This window comes from Oreochromis niloticus, linkage group LG11 (genome assembly GCF_001858045.2).
Source record: "Oreochromis niloticus isolate F11D_XX linkage group LG11, O_niloticus_UMD_NMBU, whole genome shotgun sequence".
NCBI classification, from domain to species: domain Eukaryota; kingdom Metazoa; phylum Chordata; class Actinopteri; order Cichliformes; family Cichlidae; genus Oreochromis; species Oreochromis niloticus.
The window spans coordinates 8,188,022-8,209,519 of NC_031976.2; the positions used below are offsets into that span (position 1 = coordinate 8,188,022).

General features: G+C 39.0%; 1 protein-coding gene across 1 annotated transcript; it reads right to left on the reverse strand.

The window, feature by feature from the left end:
* Positions 1–7,558: 7,558 nt before the first annotated feature.
* Positions 7,559–21,435, reverse strand: scgn (secretagogin, EF-hand calcium binding protein). The gene is made up of 11 exons (XM_003443649.5): positions 21,241–21,435; positions 20,753–20,823; positions 17,358–17,450; positions 14,206–14,295; positions 12,420–12,476; positions 12,009–12,086; positions 11,376–11,431; positions 11,130–11,175; positions 10,939–10,998; positions 9,097–9,165; positions 7,559–8,138 (listed from the first exon to the last, which is right to left on the reverse strand). Exons 1-11 carry the CDS (start codon positions 21,308–21,310, stop codon positions 8,010–8,012), a joined length of 819 nt encoding a protein of 272 aa, XP_003443697.1. The 5' UTR covers positions 21,311–21,435; the 3' UTR covers positions 7,559–8,009.
* Positions 21,436–21,498: the final 63 nt, after the last annotated feature.

Below are 21,498 nucleotides of genomic sequence, written 5' to 3' on the forward strand. Positions count from 1 at the left end.
AGTTTTGACTCTTTCACAGCTGTTTTTTGTTTTCCAGTCCTTCTGCTCAGTTTAATTATATGCTCCTGATATGTTATGACACCTTATGAGCCAATATTAAAAATGTTCTATTAGGTCTAGCGAGTGTCACACTTTCTTAATTTGTAGCTTGGAATCCCAAATCAAATGTACATGAAACCTTTTTCAGCTTTATATTGCATTTAATTACCTTTATTACAGGGTCTTCATATTTCTTTATATGCTTTTCATAAAATCCTTTTTCAAAAGTGACTTCATTGTTTGCAGAAAGTTTTCACCACCTGAAAAAACCACCTGGGACAAGTCATATGGATCCAAACATTCACAATGCAAATTTGGCTGGTTTCTCTGTTGAAGACAAATGTAATTATTTGCACAGACTTCTGTTTGTAACAACTGTCTGTGGGAATAACACACTTAGAACAGAGCTTTTTCCAGTTTTGTGAAAATGATTAAAGTGAACACAAAGTCCAGTTTGGGTTATTGGTCTCTCATGAATATGTTTCTTATGAAGCCCATATAATATTTAATGTACTTAGTGTGCATTCTGATGGTGGTATGAAAGAGTGTAAACTCAGTAACTGCAGTGTTTGATCAATTCTTTTCCAAAGGAATTACAAAATAAGACCTTGAATAATTCAACATGGCTAAAACAGCCATGCCTTAAGTCCAAATATGGTTGTTTTCATTAAATTGACTTTAAATCCTCAAACATACAACTCTCCGGCACACTGTTATTTCCTTACAAGCTGAAAGGAATACTAATCATAGTAGTATATGCTAGACACAAAACACTGAAAAAAGTGGCAGCCTAATAAGCTGTGCAACCAATGAGTCAAAGCATAGTAGATATGGCTTCAGGGTCTCTCACCCCGACTAGGGCTTCATCTCTTACTCTGACCGGATTCAGGAAGAGTTGAAACATCCTGATCAAAGTGACTGGTCGCTGTCCCCTAAATTTTAATCATCTGCTCAGGGCAACATACTGAAAGTCTTTTATCATGCCCATATGAATCATACACAAAGTTTAATGCTCATCGCAATTTAAATTCACTTGCCTAGTGGCAGTCAGTCAGTGGGTTTAGCAGCTTGGGAGGCCACCACAAATCTCTCAGTCAGGGTTTATTTGCAGTATGCCACTGCATATGAGCTGAATCACTGGGACAGAGGCATGTGTCTCTAATGGTGGGTGGTAGTGGATGGACACAATGTGGAGCTTCAACTAATAAAATATGTTGTATGGAAAAACCACAGGCTGCACTTCAACAGGATGTCAAATGGCTTATTCTCTGCTGAAGGAAACAGAGTGACCCGATGGCTTCCTGTGTGGAAGGAGGGGGAAGCTTTAGACTCAGCTTTTCAGCTGTTTCAGGTGCAGTAATTGAATCTGATCATGAAGTATGAAGGACTTTCTTTTGCTCAGTAGCAGATCATAGTTTTCATGCATTTGGCCTAAAATCAAGCAGTCAGCCCTTGGAGTCACCCATTGTCTTAAAAGTACTTAAACTGGGAGGTGCAAGCCTGCACACATCAGCGTCATGTATCTAACTTGAAGATGTGCGGTGTTCTCTGAAGGAATGAAAAACAAAAATGTTCATTCTGACAGTCATTTTGAAGCAGAAGAGACCGCTAGCAGCAGTACAACAAAAGCGTGTTTAATGCCATTCACAGTCAGTCTTTGCATTTCCAACAGGACACCCTGTTGAGCTTTCTGTTTGTCACAGTTTGCAGCCGAGGGCAGAGTTCATCTGTTCCATGGTGATGTTTGTTTTAACATCTTTGTGGCTGAAGAACTGAACACATGGCTGCCACTTGGGGGAGATCTTATATAAAAATCAGACCACAATAAAAAATTGAATTCACAGCTAAGTTTAACGGCGCACAAAAAACGAACTAACTGAGGGAGGTCTGTCTGGAAAAGATGACAGAAGGGCTTGGACTTAGACTTTGAAGCCTAAAGTATATTTGGTTTATATTAAGATCAGTGACCACTGGATTTTATTTGGCATTATTTTACAAATTTCCTTGATTTATCAGGGTATTTACAGGAGAAGTATACCTAAAAACATAGTGTTTATGTAAGATTTGCCTGTAATTGCGTGTTTTAAATACGTTCAGTATCTTACAATAAAATATTTGCAGCTGAAAATTTCAAAATGTTAGCATATAAACATGTTTCAGGTGGTTTGAGTCATTGGCTTTATCACTGCTGCCACACACACTTAGTATTATTATTCCAATACCCTTTTAAATCCATAAGTTTTTACACAGTCTCAGTGCTGTGTAATGCACTGGCACTTTATGATTGTTACAGAAATAGTCATGTTTACGGCCTGATTACTAAGGACTATTTCTTAGCCCTCACTTTCATTTCATGCCTTCATTTGTGGTGCAGAACACACAGTTTGAAATGACTGGCAAGATTTGTTTTATTAACATTTTGACTTATCAGCATAACATGGTTAAACTTGAATGTCTGTTTTGTGCTGACATGTCCTAATAAATAAGTGATCAGCTACCATAAATTAATTCAGTAATAAACAAAAGGAAGTGTGAATTCAAACCAGTAGCAAAATAATAAATTTAAAAAAGACATTTAAACAGCTCTGAAATAACAAGTAAATATAAGAGTAGGGTCGTTAGAAGAAATGTTGTAATGATCCACTTTATTAATGAGCAAGTTGTGTCGATTTCTTTGTGTTTTTGCATCTGAACCTCAAAGAAGTTTGTGACATAATGATAACATTTAATCTATTTGTTCACTGTTCTGAGTTTGGCTAAACTGCAGCAAAAATTTCTGAGACAAATTCAAAGGCCCTTGATTCACAATATATCTTGTCTTTGAATGACCTTCTATTGCAAAGGTCATGCAGCTGCTCAGTTAAATCCTTGGCAACCAGTGACCTGGCAGATTGTGAATTATGTTGACAGTTCAGCTTATAGGTCCTCTGGCTATTTAGCACTGGCAACGTGGGAATGTTATGTTTCACCTAGGAGAGGGACTGAAACGCAACCACAGAGACGCTCAGAGGCAGGCTTTTAAGGGTTACAATTTACAGCACCTTTCTTATTTGGTGCTGAAGTTTACTTAGTGAGAATATTCTGGAGAAGTGACATGGAATAAGGACTGGGGTCAGCCGTCTGCCCAGCACCACTGCCTTCATAAATTTAACTACCTATTGTTGCCAGTTTAGCATCGACAGACACGCAGCTTCATGCAGCAGGGCATTCCTGCACATATTTATTTAAGAGCCAGGCTTAGCCATCAAATTGCATATTAGTCTCTGTTTTTAGGGAGTAAAAATGTATCTAAAGAAAGAAAAAAGATTTTAAAGATGTGGAACATGTTCTTGGCTCTTTATTAGCTGGCCTTACTTCCAGTCAGGACACGTGGTCAGCTAAAAGTTTTGTTTTGTTTCTTTAAACTGCCATGAGCTCATCTGCATCTGTGAGTACATTGGACTTTTGAGAACAATAAAGAAAGAGACATACTGTTAAAAAAGTGAAGTGTTCGTGCATAGCTCTATAGTGGCCTCTTCTGGGAATAAGAGAACATTCATGCACAAAAGTGATCAACCAGGAAATCAGTATAGTTAGAATATATATGAGTGCGACACTTTAACACTCTAATGACCTTACTTTTAATTTGATAGTCCCACTTTGGGTTTCTTTTGTATTTATATGTCAATGTTTATAGGAGAACAAGAAGCTATAGGAGTGCAACAAGTGAGAATAAACCTTAAACAGTTTTGCAGACTCAATTTATTATCACTGGAAATCACAAAAATGGTGAAAGGATTACTCTGGGTGAATGTTGGTGGGGTTTTTTTGTTTGTTTTGGTTTGTTTTTTTTACTCCCTAGCCTGTCTGCTAGAGGGCAGCATTATCCAATTAAAATGATGTTCTGTGCGGAAGGAAATGTCTCCTCTTTCCATCTCTCACATGCAGGCACACACACATACACACACAGTCCAATATGCATGCACTTATTGGTTCAGCAGCTGTGTCTTAATTACTCAAAGGGCTTCCAGCTAGCACACCAATATTGTAACAACAGGTGTAGCTTCACATGTTGAGCAAAAATCTCCCAGCGGTTGAAATGTTCCTTCAGTATGCTACATTCAAGACTATTTTGTATTCATCATTAACATGAGATATAATTTCACATACAACTTATTTGCTTTGTTAAGGAAAATTGTCCCACTGATGGAAAACAATGCCCTCATTAGCCATCTTAGTTCTTGGAACTGGACACAAAGACAGTATAATGATTGCAAAGTGAAAACACATCAGACGCCATGTGTCTTAACATTAACTCTCTAGAGTTAATGTTAAGACACTCAAAGGAAAAACGCAGTAGTGACTAATTTAGGACTGATTCTTGGCTGTAAAATCTACCTTGTTAAAGCAGTAACCCAGCAGGTGCCCTTCTCACGTTTAATAGGACAATAGTGCAAATATATTCAAAACAAATCATAAAACATGTTTGATTTTTTGGTGGGGCTCAGAAACAATCCAAATCTAAACAGTTTCTAAGGCTGTTATAATACCTTCCCTGCTCGATTTGGTTAAAACAAACTGCCTGTTTGCACTTTAAGTGCAATCTGGGCTGGTGTGAATTTTGACAGGTGCAGCCTGGTGCAGACCTGAGACAGGTTCCCGGTGCAGGTTGTTGATTGTGAAAGTGTGACATGAAAGCAAGCAGACAAGCCACAGTATTTTTGGATGATAAATTTGCATTGAATTGGCAAAAGAACAAAATCTGCTTTTATAAATGTATAAGCACTGTTAATGTCAAAAACTGAGCAACACCTTCGCTGTCTTGTAATCCATTTTCAGCCTGTAATAATGTACCGACACTATAGATTAAAATCTACATTATTAATAATTTGATTTTCCTATTGAGGATGAATTAGAACATTTAAAGGATTTAATGTCATGCAGACTTGTTTTTGAGTTTTAATGTATTCAACTTATTCCAAGCACACAGAAAGTTCCTGTGTACCTCTACATTGTCTCAGGAGCTTGAAAATAAAGCACCTGATGTTTTGTGAAGATGTTTCCCCTCCACAAATCCCAGCTATTTAAACCCTGAGGGGGTTGTCCCTTAAAAAGGTCGTTGACCAACTGTTAATGACGCGTTTCACCACATGAGCCAAGGTGTGAAAAAAGGTGTGCCTTGTTACCACCAGAGGTTTTTGGGTGAAACCACTGTGAGGTCTTGCTTCACCCTATTGGTGATGACCTATCGGGGTCACCTGACACAAGATATGAGTGGATGTTGATTGCAAAACTGCATTGTAGGTGGCGGACAGTTGGTATCACAACACCCCCTTTATTCAGTGACAGTTGTTCACTGTGGACATAGACAGCCTCCTTTAGGCACAGTGTACATCTGCATTTAAAGGATATTTAGAGAAGTTTAAGAGAATTTAAAGAAGTCCATTCGCTTTTCTTCCAAGATTCTTAGAGTGCCACGGCCTGGATGACTGAGAAACTACACAGATATACCTCTACACCACCATATATGTCAAGTGAGGCGGTATGCTTTCCTGTTTGCTCAGATAAGTTTAACAGATGTTTGCAGAAACAGTTGCACAGATGTGAACATGATCTTTATATCTTCATCTTAGACTTAACTATAGCTACCCTTTAACCATATATTGTTGCTGGCTTCAATAGACATACTCCAAGAGCTTTAAAGTGTCAGGCCCAGCTCTTGCAGTGGAACACTACAAAATAAATGCATCCATCCATGGGCCATTACTTAAGAATTAAGCTCTACCTAACAGGTTTATAACCTGTTTAGGAGCTTGGAGCAATGGTGGTTCAGGGATGTTTTGCTCTGCTGAGGCGTCACGTCTCCACTAAATAAATGGAAACAATATTATAAAGTGGAAATTATTGATGCAAAAATATGGATCTTTCTCTGTGCAGTCATTTTTATTCATAAATGAAGGAGGTAGCCATCTATATCTAAGCTTACTCCTGAGAAAAGAAAAGATTACATTTTCCCGGTAAAGCGGGGCTAAAAATCCAAGAGCCTTCTGTTTTGACTCAAGATATATTTGTGATATCGTCAGCCTTTGGCAGGCTGATGGTGGTCCAGATATAGTCCAGGTCAATCTGAAAGCACTGTCATCTAAAATTAAGTTTTATTCAGCTGGTAATACAAGAATTACTAAACAGTAAAACTTGTATTTCTAAAAATGGCCTGAATAACTCTGAATACATCGTGCTCCAGCCTTGATGATGGAAATTGTATTTTATTGAAATTCCCTCCTACTTGCCTACAATAGCTGTTAAACATCCACTGCAAATGATTCATGTGATACAGTGGTTGGCCATAATGGGAAAGTGTTTGCAGCAATTGTGTAGCAGCTGCTCTGCCCACACAAAAACACACAATCAGCCCTTAACTGTGCCAGACATGCACGAAAACACTCGCAACTGAACCTATTACCTGTATAAAGCAAACAGTGTAAAGGCAGCAGGGCTTCTGTGGTGAGTGACCCCACACACACACACACACACACACACACATATCAAAGCACACAGGAGCTTTGTGGAGACTCAAAGGGTAATGAGGCCCTGTAATCCAGAGTAAAGCTTTTAGGTCTTCACCATAAGTCCCTTTCAGTGGCTTGAGGGCTGTTTTTATTTTAACAGCTTTAGTTTACATTGTCCATCTCTGTGAGCTGTCAGCAGAGAAGGGTCAGAATGACATGTGTTACAGTGTATGTGGTGGAGTATTTAGACCTGACCTTCATTTAGCCTGATCCGAAACAGTGTTTGTAGAATACAAACGTTCAGCCGACAAAAGGCTATTGGATTAATCTGTAGACCAGGGGTGTCAAACTCATTTTGCATGTTGGTCACATCCAGCAAACTTTGACCAGAAGTGGGCTGGATGAGTGAAACTCTCTTTTCTGTCAGTGTAATAACTAATCTCTGAGATGTCTTAATATAAGGTAAACAAAAAAAAAAAAGAAGAAGTAGAAGAAGAAATTGAATTTCCACAGCCCGTCTTGGTTTTCCTTTTTGACAAATGTGTAATATTACAGAAAAGGTGCTGATAGTTCACTGCCCAGACCGCTCTGTATTTATAAAACAAGGTTTTTGTTCATTCAAAATAAATAAATAAAAAAAAATCTATAGACAGTGAAAACAGGAACATTTAATTGTCTTTTGCTTGTTGAGATCTTTATCAGCAGGAAAAGTGGTTAAACGTATTAAACGTATGAAAACACAGTTAAGCCAAAGCATTCCAGCTGGTCAGGTTGGAGTCTTTGCCCGGCTGATTCTGGCCCTGGGCCTTATGTTTGACACCCCTTCTGTAGCCCCTTATTTGCTTCTGCACACTCCAAACATTATAATTCTTTCCCTGTGTTTGGCCAGCCATCATCAGCAATGTGATAAAAGAAATTGAAAAGGTGTCTCATCTACAAAGGCTGTGCAGCTACTGCTTTCATGTTATTATTTTCTACAGGAAACACCAGCATCGACTTTACATTTTAAAGATTTTACATGACACGAGAAATCAATATGCCATTGTTTATTTCCTCTGCAGACCATTACAGTAAAAATACTCTCAACATCCTGTGAGTAAGCTTTCTCTGAAACATGCAAGTGCATAAGGTACTCCAAGAAAACATTACATCAGAATAAAAAGTATTTATTTTCACATGAAACAGCACACTGATGTACCACAAATCGTATGGCACTGAAGTTCTTTTCAACATAACATTCAAACCTCATTGTTTTCATGCACAAATGACCTGTAATTTCAGATCAGAGGTCATTTTATTTCGCCAAAGAGCACCTTATTATGCCCAGCATATCAGGATCCAATACACCATGAATACTGACCTTTAATAACTTAGCAACTTGACTTAGAGCGTAACACAGCATTCCACTAGCTATCATTTATTATCGATTAAACAGCACATGTAGCGTCAGTGTTTCATAATCCAGTAGTACAGTAGAGATGTCTAATGTTTCAGCTTGACTCCCAGACACAGAGCCAACTCGTTCCTTTGGATCTTTCCATCCTTGTTGACATCACAGTGACGCAGCAGAACGGCTCGCAGCTTGTCCAGCTCAGGACCCGTGATATTAGGCTGGAGAGGAAAGAGGGGGAAAAGTACAAGTTCATCTCTAACTAATGTAGTGACTTTCCTTTCTTTGTATTCAGTTTCTGGCATTTGTTTATATTATAGATTAATATCTGTGTAACTTAAGAAAAACACCCTTAAAAAGGGTGGAAAACAGGAGTTTTGTTTTTGTTTACTGCAACGTGTCATCAGTGTGTGTGCATGAGCATGATCAGTTTTTGTATTCAGGAAGTATGGACTCTGATAAATCCAGCTGGAAGGAAATATATTCACATACATTTACACACTTGCCATAACATGTAATGTAGGTCACACACAAAACAGGGAAGCTGTATGGAAGCAACTCTCATTCCTGCTGTTGAGGGGAGAGAGATAATTTCCCTCATTTAGCATGAAGCTACAGTTACATAGGTGATACAACAGGGAGAGCAACGACTGCTGATTAATCTTGTTTGCATATGAGGATGAATGATTTCGCCACCAGCAATTACTGAACAGATACGCTCTCTGGCCACTTTGTTAGGCACACTTGTTTCATTTGCTTTAATGTGGACAGGCTGGCCAAAATGAAACCGGTTTTAAAACACTGCCTCATCTGGTGACTTGAAAACATGGAGCCATCAGGCAGATGGTTCACACTGTTGGTGGTGGTGTAATAGTGTAATTTTCTTGGCACATTTTGGGCCCCTTAGTACCAATTGAGCATCACTGCTGACCGTGCCCATCCTTTTATATCATCTCAAACTGCTTTCTTGAACATGAAAATGACTACTGCACTCAAATGCCCTCCACAGTCACCAGATCTTGATCCAATAGACCACCGCTGAGATGCAGAGGAACAGAGGGGGATATAGTGTTAAGTAGGACGATGTTTTGTAAGCTAATGTCAGCATTTTCAGGTAAGCACTACTCTGATTGGCACAAACATTACAAACATTAAGTGGACCAAAGAACAGACTCTTACCCTGACCAGCCCCATCATATCCTTGACAAAGCCATCAACCTCAGGACCTTCAAGTGCTCCTGTCTTACTCTGAACAAGAAAAAGAAAAGAAGTTGTAGGAAAGTAGAGAGGCAAAAACAAAGGTGCTTATTATCCTTTGTAACTACTTCCCACTCACATTAGTCAGGCAGTCAGCTTTTTCCTTTTTTCTTTCTTTCTTTTGTTTGCTAGTTAGGGGTGAGGGTTGTCCCACAATTATTATGTACAAAGGAAAAGGAAACTCATCAGAGGATGAATGAAATTAATTGCAGGCGACGGTGAAACGACTCATAGAAAAAAGTTTGAAAATCACGTCACTGTCTTTTATTGTGTGCTAAAAACTAGTCATATAAATACTTACATGTTTATAGAATAGAACTGGGTTTTACCATGAGACCAGCTCTTAGCTCTTTAACCTTCTACCTATGGTATAATATTAGCTAATTATCTTGTTCCCATCTTTCTACTCTATTATACATTAACTACTTTATTCTTTAATATCCTGAAAACTGCAGAACAATTGTCAGAAAGCAGATTTGATCACGTATCCAAGTACAGAAAAAAAAGGGTTCATTCAGATGAGACTTATAACTTGACATTAAAGACAAGTTCATGCAGATTACCTTAGGGAATATGTGAGCTTATTGAGGGGTTCTCAGCGTTAACTCAACATCCAGAGTGTGATTTGACTACATAATGGATAATTTACTTCATCATCTAGATTACAGATGTACCGAGCCCACCGCAGCACAGTATGCAAATCTGTGAGTGTTATTAATTGGCACAGGAAAACAATAGTGCTGATGATATCTGCCTTAGGCTCAGTCCTACTGATAAGAGATTCAATAACAAGTTGAAAAGAGACTGCTGAATCCATGTTTTATGTTACAATCTGATCGACACACTACATGGAAACTGGCAACTGCAGGCGCAGAAAATAATAGCCATTATACAGCAGGCCACTGCCGGCAGCTTTATCACCACAGGGTGCTTTGCCCATGATTTCTGCTGAAATTATTATTATTTTTTTGTACTTGCTACAGCAAAAATATCTGCTGTGTTTTAACAAAGAAAATCTGAATCCAAACATCCAATATTCTTTGGCCCCTAGGTTTGCATTTGGCAAGCCAAAGCAGATGCAGATTTTATTTTAATATTCAGTCAGTTTAACACTGAGCCAGACAGCAGCCTTCTACACCACAACAATCATCCGTGCTTGCTCTCCTGAGGGTTTAAGTTACAAATACTAACAAATGTCTTGTTGAACAAGCAATCAAAGAAATATTCGTTAGAGATGGACAGTTAATAAACCTGTTCTGTAAGCTGCACATCGTGTGGCATGTAGAAATACCTGCAGATACCTCTGGTCTGTTGAGTTTCTTTGTTTTCAGTTCCTCAAACAACATGGGACCCACCTACATGACTTGCTGGAGAGCAAGATGGCACATGAAAGATCTTTTTTATTTTATTTTATTTTTTTTGAGTAATACCTAATTTGGTTTACTCCTACTAAATATTTTTTCCTCATCTCCTGTATTTTGTGCCTCCTTGCTTATGTCTTCAACTGAGATCGATAATGTGATTCATCACAACTTCATGCTACAACTTAGTGCCGTAACAATTAACAGTACACTGTGAAGTTGGAATACAGTGCAGATGCAACATTTTTGAGGTGCAACAAATGCAGTGATCATGTGTCACTTGTTCCACACAATGTCATACAACAATATTCCCATATTTTCATTTCAATGTGCTGATGAATAACGTGGAAAACATGTCTGGAAATGATTGACTTTCATTCACTCACTGTATTATCATACTTACAACATCATAGTGGTTAAAGATCTTCTCAAAGTCTCTCTTTCTCTCTTCTTTACTGCAGGCCTTGAATGAACAAGGGACGAGACAGGAGGAGGGAAAAAAGTTAACTAGAATTTTGATTTAATCATAGACTTTAATCTGTTGTTGATCCAGTTACAAAACTTATGAAAGAGCAACATAAAGAAGAAACTTACATCCATTCGGAACTGGAGAAGGAAATTTTCTTCCAAAGCTAAGATCCTTACGGGAAAAACATGGAAAATACAGGGAAATAGTTTGTATCACCAGCTTTGAAATAATCCTATAAATAGCTTCATTCATTCTTACAGAATAACTAAACAAACGGACATTCTGTGTATCCAGTAAGAGACAATGGAATTCATTCTGAGACATGTAACGTCTTGAGCTGTTATCACTGAGCAAGAATCTTTGAGCCGTACCTCGCCAGATCGTTCAGATCCAAACGTCCATCCTTGTTTTTGTCAAAGATTTTCATCTGCAAGATAACAGGATGTTTTAAGAAGCATGAAAAACGTAACCCTCAGTGAAGATCTGTCTTATTTCTTTGTTTGCTGTCTTTTTCTGCCTTTTTTCTTAAAACCACCTGCGACTCTAGAGCCAGCTCATCAATGTGTCTGACTCTGTGGGAGAATCAATCTCTTGTAAAATAAAGTATAAAGGAGAAGGAATAGGCTGTCTGACACTTGAAGCTGGTAGAAAAGTAACTCGGGAAGAAGAATTTGTATTTGATATTGCTCGATTTTGATCCTTTTGTCATTTGATAGATGCAAAAGCAAAGAAAATCCCAACAAAATAACATCACAAGGATCGCAAAAATCTCTAATAAATTTTTTTTAAAAAGTCATGTTTTGGGGACAACCAATACAAGTCAACATACAGGAAACTCACAACTCTTTTACTAGCTTTACAGAGCCACACAGGAAATGCAACAGGCCATCCGGCTAACAGTTAAGTCAAAGAAGGGGCCGATGAGTCCAACTTCACACTGAATCAACAGCATAAACTCTCAGCACGGACTAATCACGCACTAATTCACGAGTTGGATTTACTACCATTGCATCAGTGTAGTCCTCCAGCTTGTCCGGTGTCACTTCCTTGTGGTGCAGCTCGAACAAATCTTTCAGGAAAGCCTGTCGGTTTATCAAATAATCAAACAGCAAAACAGTCAGTTCTAGGAGTTCTAGTTTACAAATTCTGCAACAAAAAAAACCAAAAAACCAAAAATAGCACTTTATTTTTGCACACTATGAAAAAAAAGTAAAGACATTCACAGCAGTGATATGCATTTAAAGTACCGTATATCTCTAAATCAAACACAGCCATTACACCAAAAACAACGAATCTCTATTCTGAAGAAAAAGATTGCATCTTGGTATGTGAAAGAACAGGAAACAGTCATGCTATGCCAGTGAGGAAAAGACGCATTAAATGCTTCTGCTTCACAAGGAGTTTATTTTTGTTACCTTCAGCTCCTGAGCCGATATGTAGCCACTGCAGTCAACATCATACTTCCTCCATATCTAAACAAGCAAATCGGCAAAGGATTACATGTGATGTCTAGTGGTTACTGAGACTGTCTGAATACTGTAAAATCACAGTAACTCATATCATTCTGTTTTTACAGGACATTAACTAAAGAGAACTGCAGTTTGCTGGTGAAATTCCCTGGAAGTGTAATGCAGATTTACTTTAGAGACACTATACTGCCAAAAGTACTCACTCGTCTGCCTTCACACACAAATAAATTTGTGTGACATCTCATTCTTTATCCATAGGATTTAATATGATGTCAGACCACCCTTTTCAGCTATAATGGCTTCAAATCTTCTAGGATGGCTTTCCCACAAGGTTTAGGAGTGTGTTTATGGGAATTAGTGAAGATTCTTCCAGAAACACACATGTGAGTTCAGACGCTGATGTTGGACCAGACCGCTCTAACTCATCCCAAATCGGATGAGGTCAGGGATCTGTGCAGGCCAGTGAAGTTCTCCCACACCAAACGTGCTCATTCCGTGTCTTTACGGACCTTACTTTGTGCGCTGATGCGCAGTCATGTTGGAACAGGAAGGGGCCATTCCCAAATTGTTCCCACAAAGTTGGGAGCATGACATTGTCCAAAATGTCTTGGTATGCTGAAGCACTGAGAGTTCTGGAACTAAGAGACCGAGTCCAACTCCCCAAAAAACAACCCCACACCATAATCCCCCCTCCACCAAACTTTATACTTGGCACAGTCCAGCAGACAAGTACTGTTCTCTTGGCAACCATCAAACCTGGAATCAGCCATCGGATTGCCAGAGGGAGAAGAGGAAGAGACAACACGTCTCCACTGCTCTAGAGTCCACTGCAGCTGACACTTTACATGCACTTGGTGATGTAAGGCCTGGATGCAGGTGTTCAGCTATGGAAACCCATGCCAAGAAGCTCTCCCTGCTCATTGTTTTTGAACTAATCTGAAGGTCTTATGAAGTTTGGAGGTTTGTAGCAACTGACTCCACAGAAAGTTGGCGACATCTGCAAACATTGCACCTCAGCATCCACTGAATTGCTGCTCTTTGATTTCACATGGCTGCCTACTACTCCGTGGATGAAATGCTGACGCTCCCAATCGCTTCCACCTTTTTATAATACCACTAACAGCTGACTGTGGAATATTTAAGTGTGATGAAATTTTACTTGTAGCACAGGTGGCATCCTATCACGGTACCAATCTTGAATTCCCTTTGTGGAAGAGCGACCCATTCTTTGTTTGTTAATTTTACCCCTGTGAGCACAGAAGTAAAGTGGAACACCTGAACTCAGTGATTTCCATGGGTGAGTACTTTGGGTAATATAGTGTATTCAGAAAAACCTGTTGAAGTTTGGAGAACCACAATGGGCTACCACAGTAGCTGCAAGTGTTCATGCAGAAATCTTACATGCGACTTGTTGAATCTGACCTGCCATGAAGATTTTTAATCTACTTAATCGAATAAAAGAACACCTGAGCCCATTCATACTGTTCCAACGTGCAAAAAAAGTCTATGATGTCCAGTGAAATAATGTGTCAGCTGAGGATATAAAAAACAGTCCAATAATCAAATCTTTGACGGTGTGTTCTCCATATACAAGCCTCAAACTCTGGGTCATCAGAGGTTTTAATATTACTGGCATTACTTTTTAAAATTATGCTTTTAATTGTTAAAATTGTTGAAGGGTGATGCTTAGGTCATGCCATGCTCTGCTCTCGTGTGTTATTTTTGACCTTACCGTCATGAATTCAACAGTGTTGTCCAGAGGATTTTCTCTGCGGAAAACTAAAAGGAAGTTTTCATCCTCAGGCAGGATCATATGGGCCAGCTGGAAAATAAAAACAGATACAAAAGTCTGAGTAAAGACAATGATGATGCTCTGTGAAGCTTTTCACCTTAATTCTCGACTAAAGTTTCCATATTGGGAGACAACACATGGGGATAATTTAATTTAGGTGTGGTCCTGCACTAGCCCATCCTGGCTCCTCTCCAGTTCATGATGCTTTTCTCTTGTCTGTCCTTCTAACCAACATCAGGCCTCCATTAGCAGATTAAACTGACCTCGATCATCATTCCTACTAAAAAGTGCATTCAGGTCACAGATCTGGCAGAATATGCGCAATGCACAAACTGATGAGACCTACAGTAAATAAAATTGTTTGCTGCACAAAATATGTGGTTTGAAGAGCTGGTTGCTTAAACAAGTGTTGCTTAATGTTTTTTTCTTAGCTCGCTTTAATGCCGTGAAAAAAAAGTCACAGATGCAAAAATGGATGGTTGCTGTTAGTAAATGATCAATTTTTCCATTCAGTATTAAAAAAAAAAAAAAAACCTCAAAAGTGCAAGTGTGCTTACACAACAGTTGCACACCCCAAAGAATTCATGCCATGGTGTATATCTGGCACATAACAGTTTGTTTGCTAAGTGCACTTAAACAGATCACTCATTTATAGAAACAGCAACTGCAGCAGGGACAGGATATTGTGGCTTTCTGGGTTTTTGACTTCCTACTAATAATGTATGTGAGGATGTCTCAAGCGTGCAGGGTGGGGAGATGGCATCATGACCCAAAAAGTGGTCGATAAATACATATTTATCTTCAAGGGTGTAACAATTCCTGGTACAAACCCAGATGAGATGCTACATCTATAACTGATATGAATTACATAAGTATTTCAATTTATACCGCTTTGATGCAAATAAAATGCTCAACGTATGTCCTAGCACACATTTACATGTAGTGAATTTTTATGTTTTGAGACTGAACATTAGCTACACTTTGTTAAAAATGATAACTGCAGTCTTTATGAATGTGTGTGTGGAGCATCGCAGCTAAAGCTCTTTCACCTTGAATCTTGCACACAGATCTGGAGGACTCTTATCTATGACAAGTTTGAAGTGTTTGAACAGACGTGTTAGTTTACTACATATTCTGTTCAGAGACTAGTCTAGTTCAGAGACTGAACTTGTCTCTGAAGTAGTTCAGTTTCTGAGCTAGTACCACAGAGCATTGTACACATTAGAAGATGGGCACACACTGGTGGATGGAAAGTCTTCAGGTAGCCTGTAGTGTTCAGTTAGTACGAACTTGTGTCAACAATGGTGCAATACCATATGAGTCAGAATGGTTCCATGCTTTCTTGCCATTTACCTCAAATTCTGGCCTACCATGTAAATATTGCAGCAGAAACTGAGACTCATCATATCAGGCAGCATCCAGTCTTCTGCTGCTGCTGTAGCCTATCTACTTCAAGATTCACCATCTGTTTGTAATGAGTGGATATTTGATTTACTGTTGCCTTCTTATCAGCTCAAAGAGTTCTGGCCATTCTCCTCTGACCTCTCACGCCAGCAAAGCACCATCGTACTGGCACTCTCTGAATATTTTCTCCTAATCAGAACATTCTTTGAAAACTCTAGAAATGGCTGTGTGTGAAAATCCCAGTAGATCAGCAGCTTCTGAAATACTCGGAGCTGCCCGTCTGGCACCAAAAACCACACCACGTTCATTTGAATCACCTTTCTTCCCCAGCTCTGAAGGTCAGTTTGACTTCAGCAGGTCATCTTGACCTTGTTGAATTAGATTGCTACCACAGGATTGGCTTGTTAGATATTTGCTTAATTTAACAGGTGTACCTAATGAAGCAGCCAGGGACTGCATGTGACAACTGAAACTACGATTGCCTTTTCATTTGTTTGGATAAGAGCTTGAATCACCTGCTAAGTTTTTTTTTTTTCCTAGCACAACAATCCTAATAGCTTACATAAAAATGATTATAGTGACATCCACACAAACAGAGTTGGCACAAAAGGATGATTATTACCAGACTGGAAATTTGTATAAGCAATTACTGACACAAAACCTGAGTTATGCTTTTGAAACTGTGTCGGGAAATTCAGATGGGCAGAACATGAAGCTACAAAGAACACTCTGTCCCTGCCTCGGTCACAGTAAATCTTCAACAGGGCACTCAGGGAAGATATGTATTGATTTTTATTTTCAGCTTTATGAGTAAATGCCTAAGCTTTTGTGTCTGTGGTTGCTGCACACATGGGAATGGTCTAATGAATGGTTAAAAGTTTCTGTGTTAGAAGGAAACATAATTCATTTCATTGCTCTGATGATGCACTGTGGCTACTGCTTTGCTGGGAGCTGCATCAATTACCCAGAGTGGAGCTCGGGAGAGCAGAGACATGAAAATATGTCTGTAAAATTCTGGGGAACAGCTGCTGCATGTTAACTCATCAGTCACATGATTTAAGGAAATCAATAGAATAAATCAGAAAGTACTTTAAGAATTAACCCTGGTTAAAACAAAAAAAAAAATGATGTAGATGTTTGAAAAATTTTAATAAGTCAGTGGGCCTTTCACAATGCCAGTATATTGTTTACAGTGCATAATGTAAGCATCAAAAGAACAAAAGAGTACAGTTTATACTTTGTATATAGAGTAAACTGATATTTATCATACGGACTGTTACTCTTTAAATTAGGATTTTTGTGCTATTCTCCTCTGGCTGTCTTTTCACTGCAAGGATAACTTTGGATAACCCCCATTAGTCCAAATAATTTCAGTTCTTCTTAGATAACATGCACACCGAGCTACTGTCATAGATACACGAGGTAAATAAAAGAAGAAAAGGACATGCAGCTAAAGAAGTGATAGGAGGACTTGAATAGATAATTCAGAGACAAAGTGTATAGAAAACAGGAAGTTAGTTCAAGAAGCTAAACAAGTTTTCAGAGAGTGACTTTGTAGTGTCATGCTGGATGTTTGTGCACACCAAAGTCAAGAATTGTACAGCTGAAATTTTCACATTTTGCTGAAAGCTTTGGTATTAAAGAAAAAAGGAGAATTCAGGTGTGTTATGAGACATAACTTGCTGTACCTCCTGAATCTGTAGTTTCCCGTCAGCAGTGACATCATAGGCAGACATAAACCTTTTCTTCAAATTCTGGACATCTTCTTCAGTGACTTTGTCCTGTACAGATTAAAACAAAACATTGATTCTCTATCCAAACTCAACCATTACAAAACCAGTACACTGTTTAACTGAAAGGTAGCTACAGTGTGCAATATACAACAGTTCAAAATGTGCATAGTAATAAAAAATAATATATAAGATAAATCCAGTTATGCTATTACATACAGGTTGCTTACTATATATTTGAGAATCTTAAGAGTCAAAGATATTGAACATAATACTTCAATGGCTGAGTCACACTTATTTTAAGCAGTGTCACCATGGATACTTATTTAATCTAAGACTTTTTTTCTCTCAAGGTCTGCTTTCTCTACCCCAGGCTAACTGATCCACAGCTTATCCCACAGTTCACTTAATTGGCCTTCCTTTTCACATTCCCATTCTCACTACTCACTACATTATCACTGCAGGAGCTCACCTGCCTCCATCTACCCCTATCCCTAGCATCCTCCTCTGTCACACTAACCCTCTGCATGTCCCCCTTCACAGCATCTATGAACCTCCTCTGTGGTCTTCCTCTTTCTCACCTGCCTAGCAGCTCCACCTCAAACACCCTCTGTCCAATGTATCAACTGTACCTCCTCTGCACGTGTTCAATACAGCTCAAACTTGCTTCTCTAACTTTGTCTCCAAAACGTAGAACCTGAGCTGTCTATCTGATGCTTTCATTTCTAATCCTGTCCTGGTCTTTCGTAGTGAAAATCTCATCTTCCTCAGCTCTGCCACCTCCAGCTTAGCCTCCTCTCTCTTTGTTAGTGCTAGCATCTCCCAACCATACATCATAGCAGGTTTCACTACTATCTTGTAAACCTTCCCTTTGTCTCTTGCTGCTCCTTCTGTTGCAAATCATCCCTCACACTCCTCTCCGCTCACTCCACCCTACCTGCACTCTTTTCTTTACTTCTCTCAAGTGTATTTAAACTACTCTACCTTGAATACTTCAACTCCTTGCAGCTTCACTTTTCCACACCTCTCTCTCATTCACATATTCTGTCTTACTTCAGATTTCATTCCTCTATTATCCAGGGCATACCTCCACCTCTGCAGGCTCTGTTCTACATGCTCCCTATTCGAACTACAGGTCACAATGTTGTCTGGAAACATCATCGCTTTCTAAGAGTACTGCTTTGATGTCCACTGCCAGCCTGTCTATCACCATGCCAACAAAAAGGGGCTCAGAGCCGAATGATCCATCCACTGGAAACCATCCTCGGGACCTGTGCAAGCTCATTGTAATTACTGCCAGACCAACCTGCTGACTCAAGTCAAAGAGCAGTTCTGAGAGAGCTGACAGCTTTTAGGACAAAATGAGATCTTTTTCATTTCGTTTATCAGTCATTCGGTTTATATAGTACCCTAACAACAATCCAGAGGCTTGTGACTGGAGTGACTGGAGCTCATTAGGTGAGTAGGTCTTCTACTCAGTGGAAGGTTGGTGGTTCGATCCCTGGCTGGTCGCCAAAGTATCCTTGGCCAAGATACTCAACCCACAAATTACTCTTCGATGTATTCATTGGAATATCTAATTGTTAGATAGAAAGCACTTAGATAGAAAAAAGTACTAGTATGAATGGGTGTCAATGAGGCATACTGTGTAAAGTGCTTTGAGTCCTCACCTAGAATAGAACAACACTGATCCATTGAGATTCCCAGTGGACAGACTGTGCTGGGTCTTTTTATTTTCCATTACCATCTCAATTATGTGCTTTTATCTGATGGATTCTTAACTTGCTATTTGATGCACAACACTGTACTAGAGTTGCATTCAAGAATAAAGAAAACACTTTCTAATAGACTGTAAACAAAGTTAAATAGACCATAAAAAGAAAGAAAAAGCGGTGCAGACTTAGTTCGTTGCATGCTTATCTCAGCTTCTTTCATTTCCTCTGCAGACCAGTTTCTTTCTCTGCCAGTTGTCAGATAAGTGTGAATCAACTGAAGGCGATAATTTTGAGCCACTGAAGTTCTTTTGAAGTATATTTAGCAGCTCATCTTTCAGTTCTTTTTTAACCATGAACCACTCTCTAACTGTAACTATAGAAACCTGTGGATCTAAGGGGCTGAAGTCTGACTCTCTGCTTCATCCAATGCAGTGTACACAGTCTGCAGACTACAAGGTGCCAGCCCCTCTCATTGCAGAAAGAGTATTGCTCTTGAGCATTAGCCTTGTATCACTCACTCTGTTGCTAAGTAAAGATTTTAAAGCAAACAACTTAATTTGAAAAACATGTTTTTCTAGACTAGCACAACACCAACTTGAGCACTGTTTAGATTTTACTGCCCCATCAGACTTGCAATGTATCACATAAAACCTGAGTATGCAACTTGTGAGCAATTCTTGTACAATATTTTGCAGCACATGCATAATTTTGTGGCATGATGCACTCCAGGAAACAAAAGAGCACTGTGTGGCTGATGTTACCCAATAGTTCAAAAGCAATGAATAGAAAAAAATAGAATGACTGTCAAGTGCTTTTGTAGCACAAAAACAAACACACCAAACACTATATCACCTTAGGGGGCCTTATGGATGGAAAGCAAACATCAGAAAGACAAAGGGACATGTGGCTGGTGGTCTGTTTGTCCTAGTACTACGCAATTAGTATCCAAGGGAGTTCCACAGATAAACACACATGCAAACACGAACGTGTGCTAATAGATGTGTGCTCGTCTGAGTGTCCATTAGGAAAGAGCTGGCTCCGTCTTTTTTTTAAGACAACAGTACTATAACTTTCCTCAGTAAACACGATGTGCCATTAGTGCAAACCGTTGCACAAAACACACAGAAATGGTCAGTTTCTAATCACATCAAGTGCTTTTCCTGACAGTGCCCAGAGCTCTTTAATTAAGTTGTGCCTAACATCCTTAAGTCACCACACCCATTTTAGATAGCTCCATAGATGTTCAGCTGCCCACACGGCAGAAAATGCTGTGAATTCACTGTGTCTGAATTAAAATTGGGATTAGCCAATTCACGTTTGTTTTTTCATAAACTACCTCCAGTGAATTCATGAGCCTAAAAAGTAGAAAATACCTCCTACTGTGCAGCAATTTTTAAATTTTGTGGCAACAGAAACAGAAAAGCAATAGACTAAAAAAATCTTTAAATGCAGGCCTTCGTGCAAATTTCTACACCACTACTTCTACTGATACTATATAGAGATAAAATCATACTACATGCACACAGAGTGTCAGGATCAGATGTTACGATACTATAGTTTTCAGCATTTTGCTTGATCAGCTGCCCTTGACTGTATTTAACAGCTGTCATCGCAATAATTCATCCAGAGCCGACTTACCTGTGGACGCAGTCTTTTCATCATGTGACGGAAAAAGTCATCAAGCTCTTTGCCCTCAATGTAGCCATTATCTGTCCAATTATAAAAAAGAAAATCCCAATGTCATTAACAATTAAACAAAGTTGGATTTTCTTTCAAATAAATAAATAAAATGAATACCTAGTGGAGAAGTAGCTCTACCATAAACAAGTTGAGTTCATATTTTTAGGTGTCTTGTGCAACTTTGCACTACTGCTTAGTATTCTGCTTTGTTTTATCTAATCTTTTCAGACATGATTAATACAAAGTTCCTACAGGAAATGAGCAACTCACTCATTCTCTTCTTTTTTTTAATGTGATTATATGTAGCATACTAATATTTCAACTTCATGGGAGGTCACCTTTCTTAAATGTCTAGCAATGACAAAAAAATTAATCCTAGGTACTCCACTGTGTTTTATGTATCTTTATTATAAGAACAATAAGAAGACATGAGTAAATGTCCTTACCATCCGCATCAAAGTGTTGCCATATCTCCAGGAATCCAGCTGCGTCCAGGTCCTCAAAGGCAGAGTCCATGTTTACTAAAGAAAAGCAGGCTGTGAACTTTACACATACAGAAAGAACGACGTCTGAGGTGACAAACTGTTTTTACACTGTAGCCTGCTTGGTTGACATATGCTTTTTGTGACTAAGCGAAAAACCACACCTCCTTCCTCTGTGTGTGTGTAGGGGGAGAGAGAGAGAAACACACAGGACACACACAG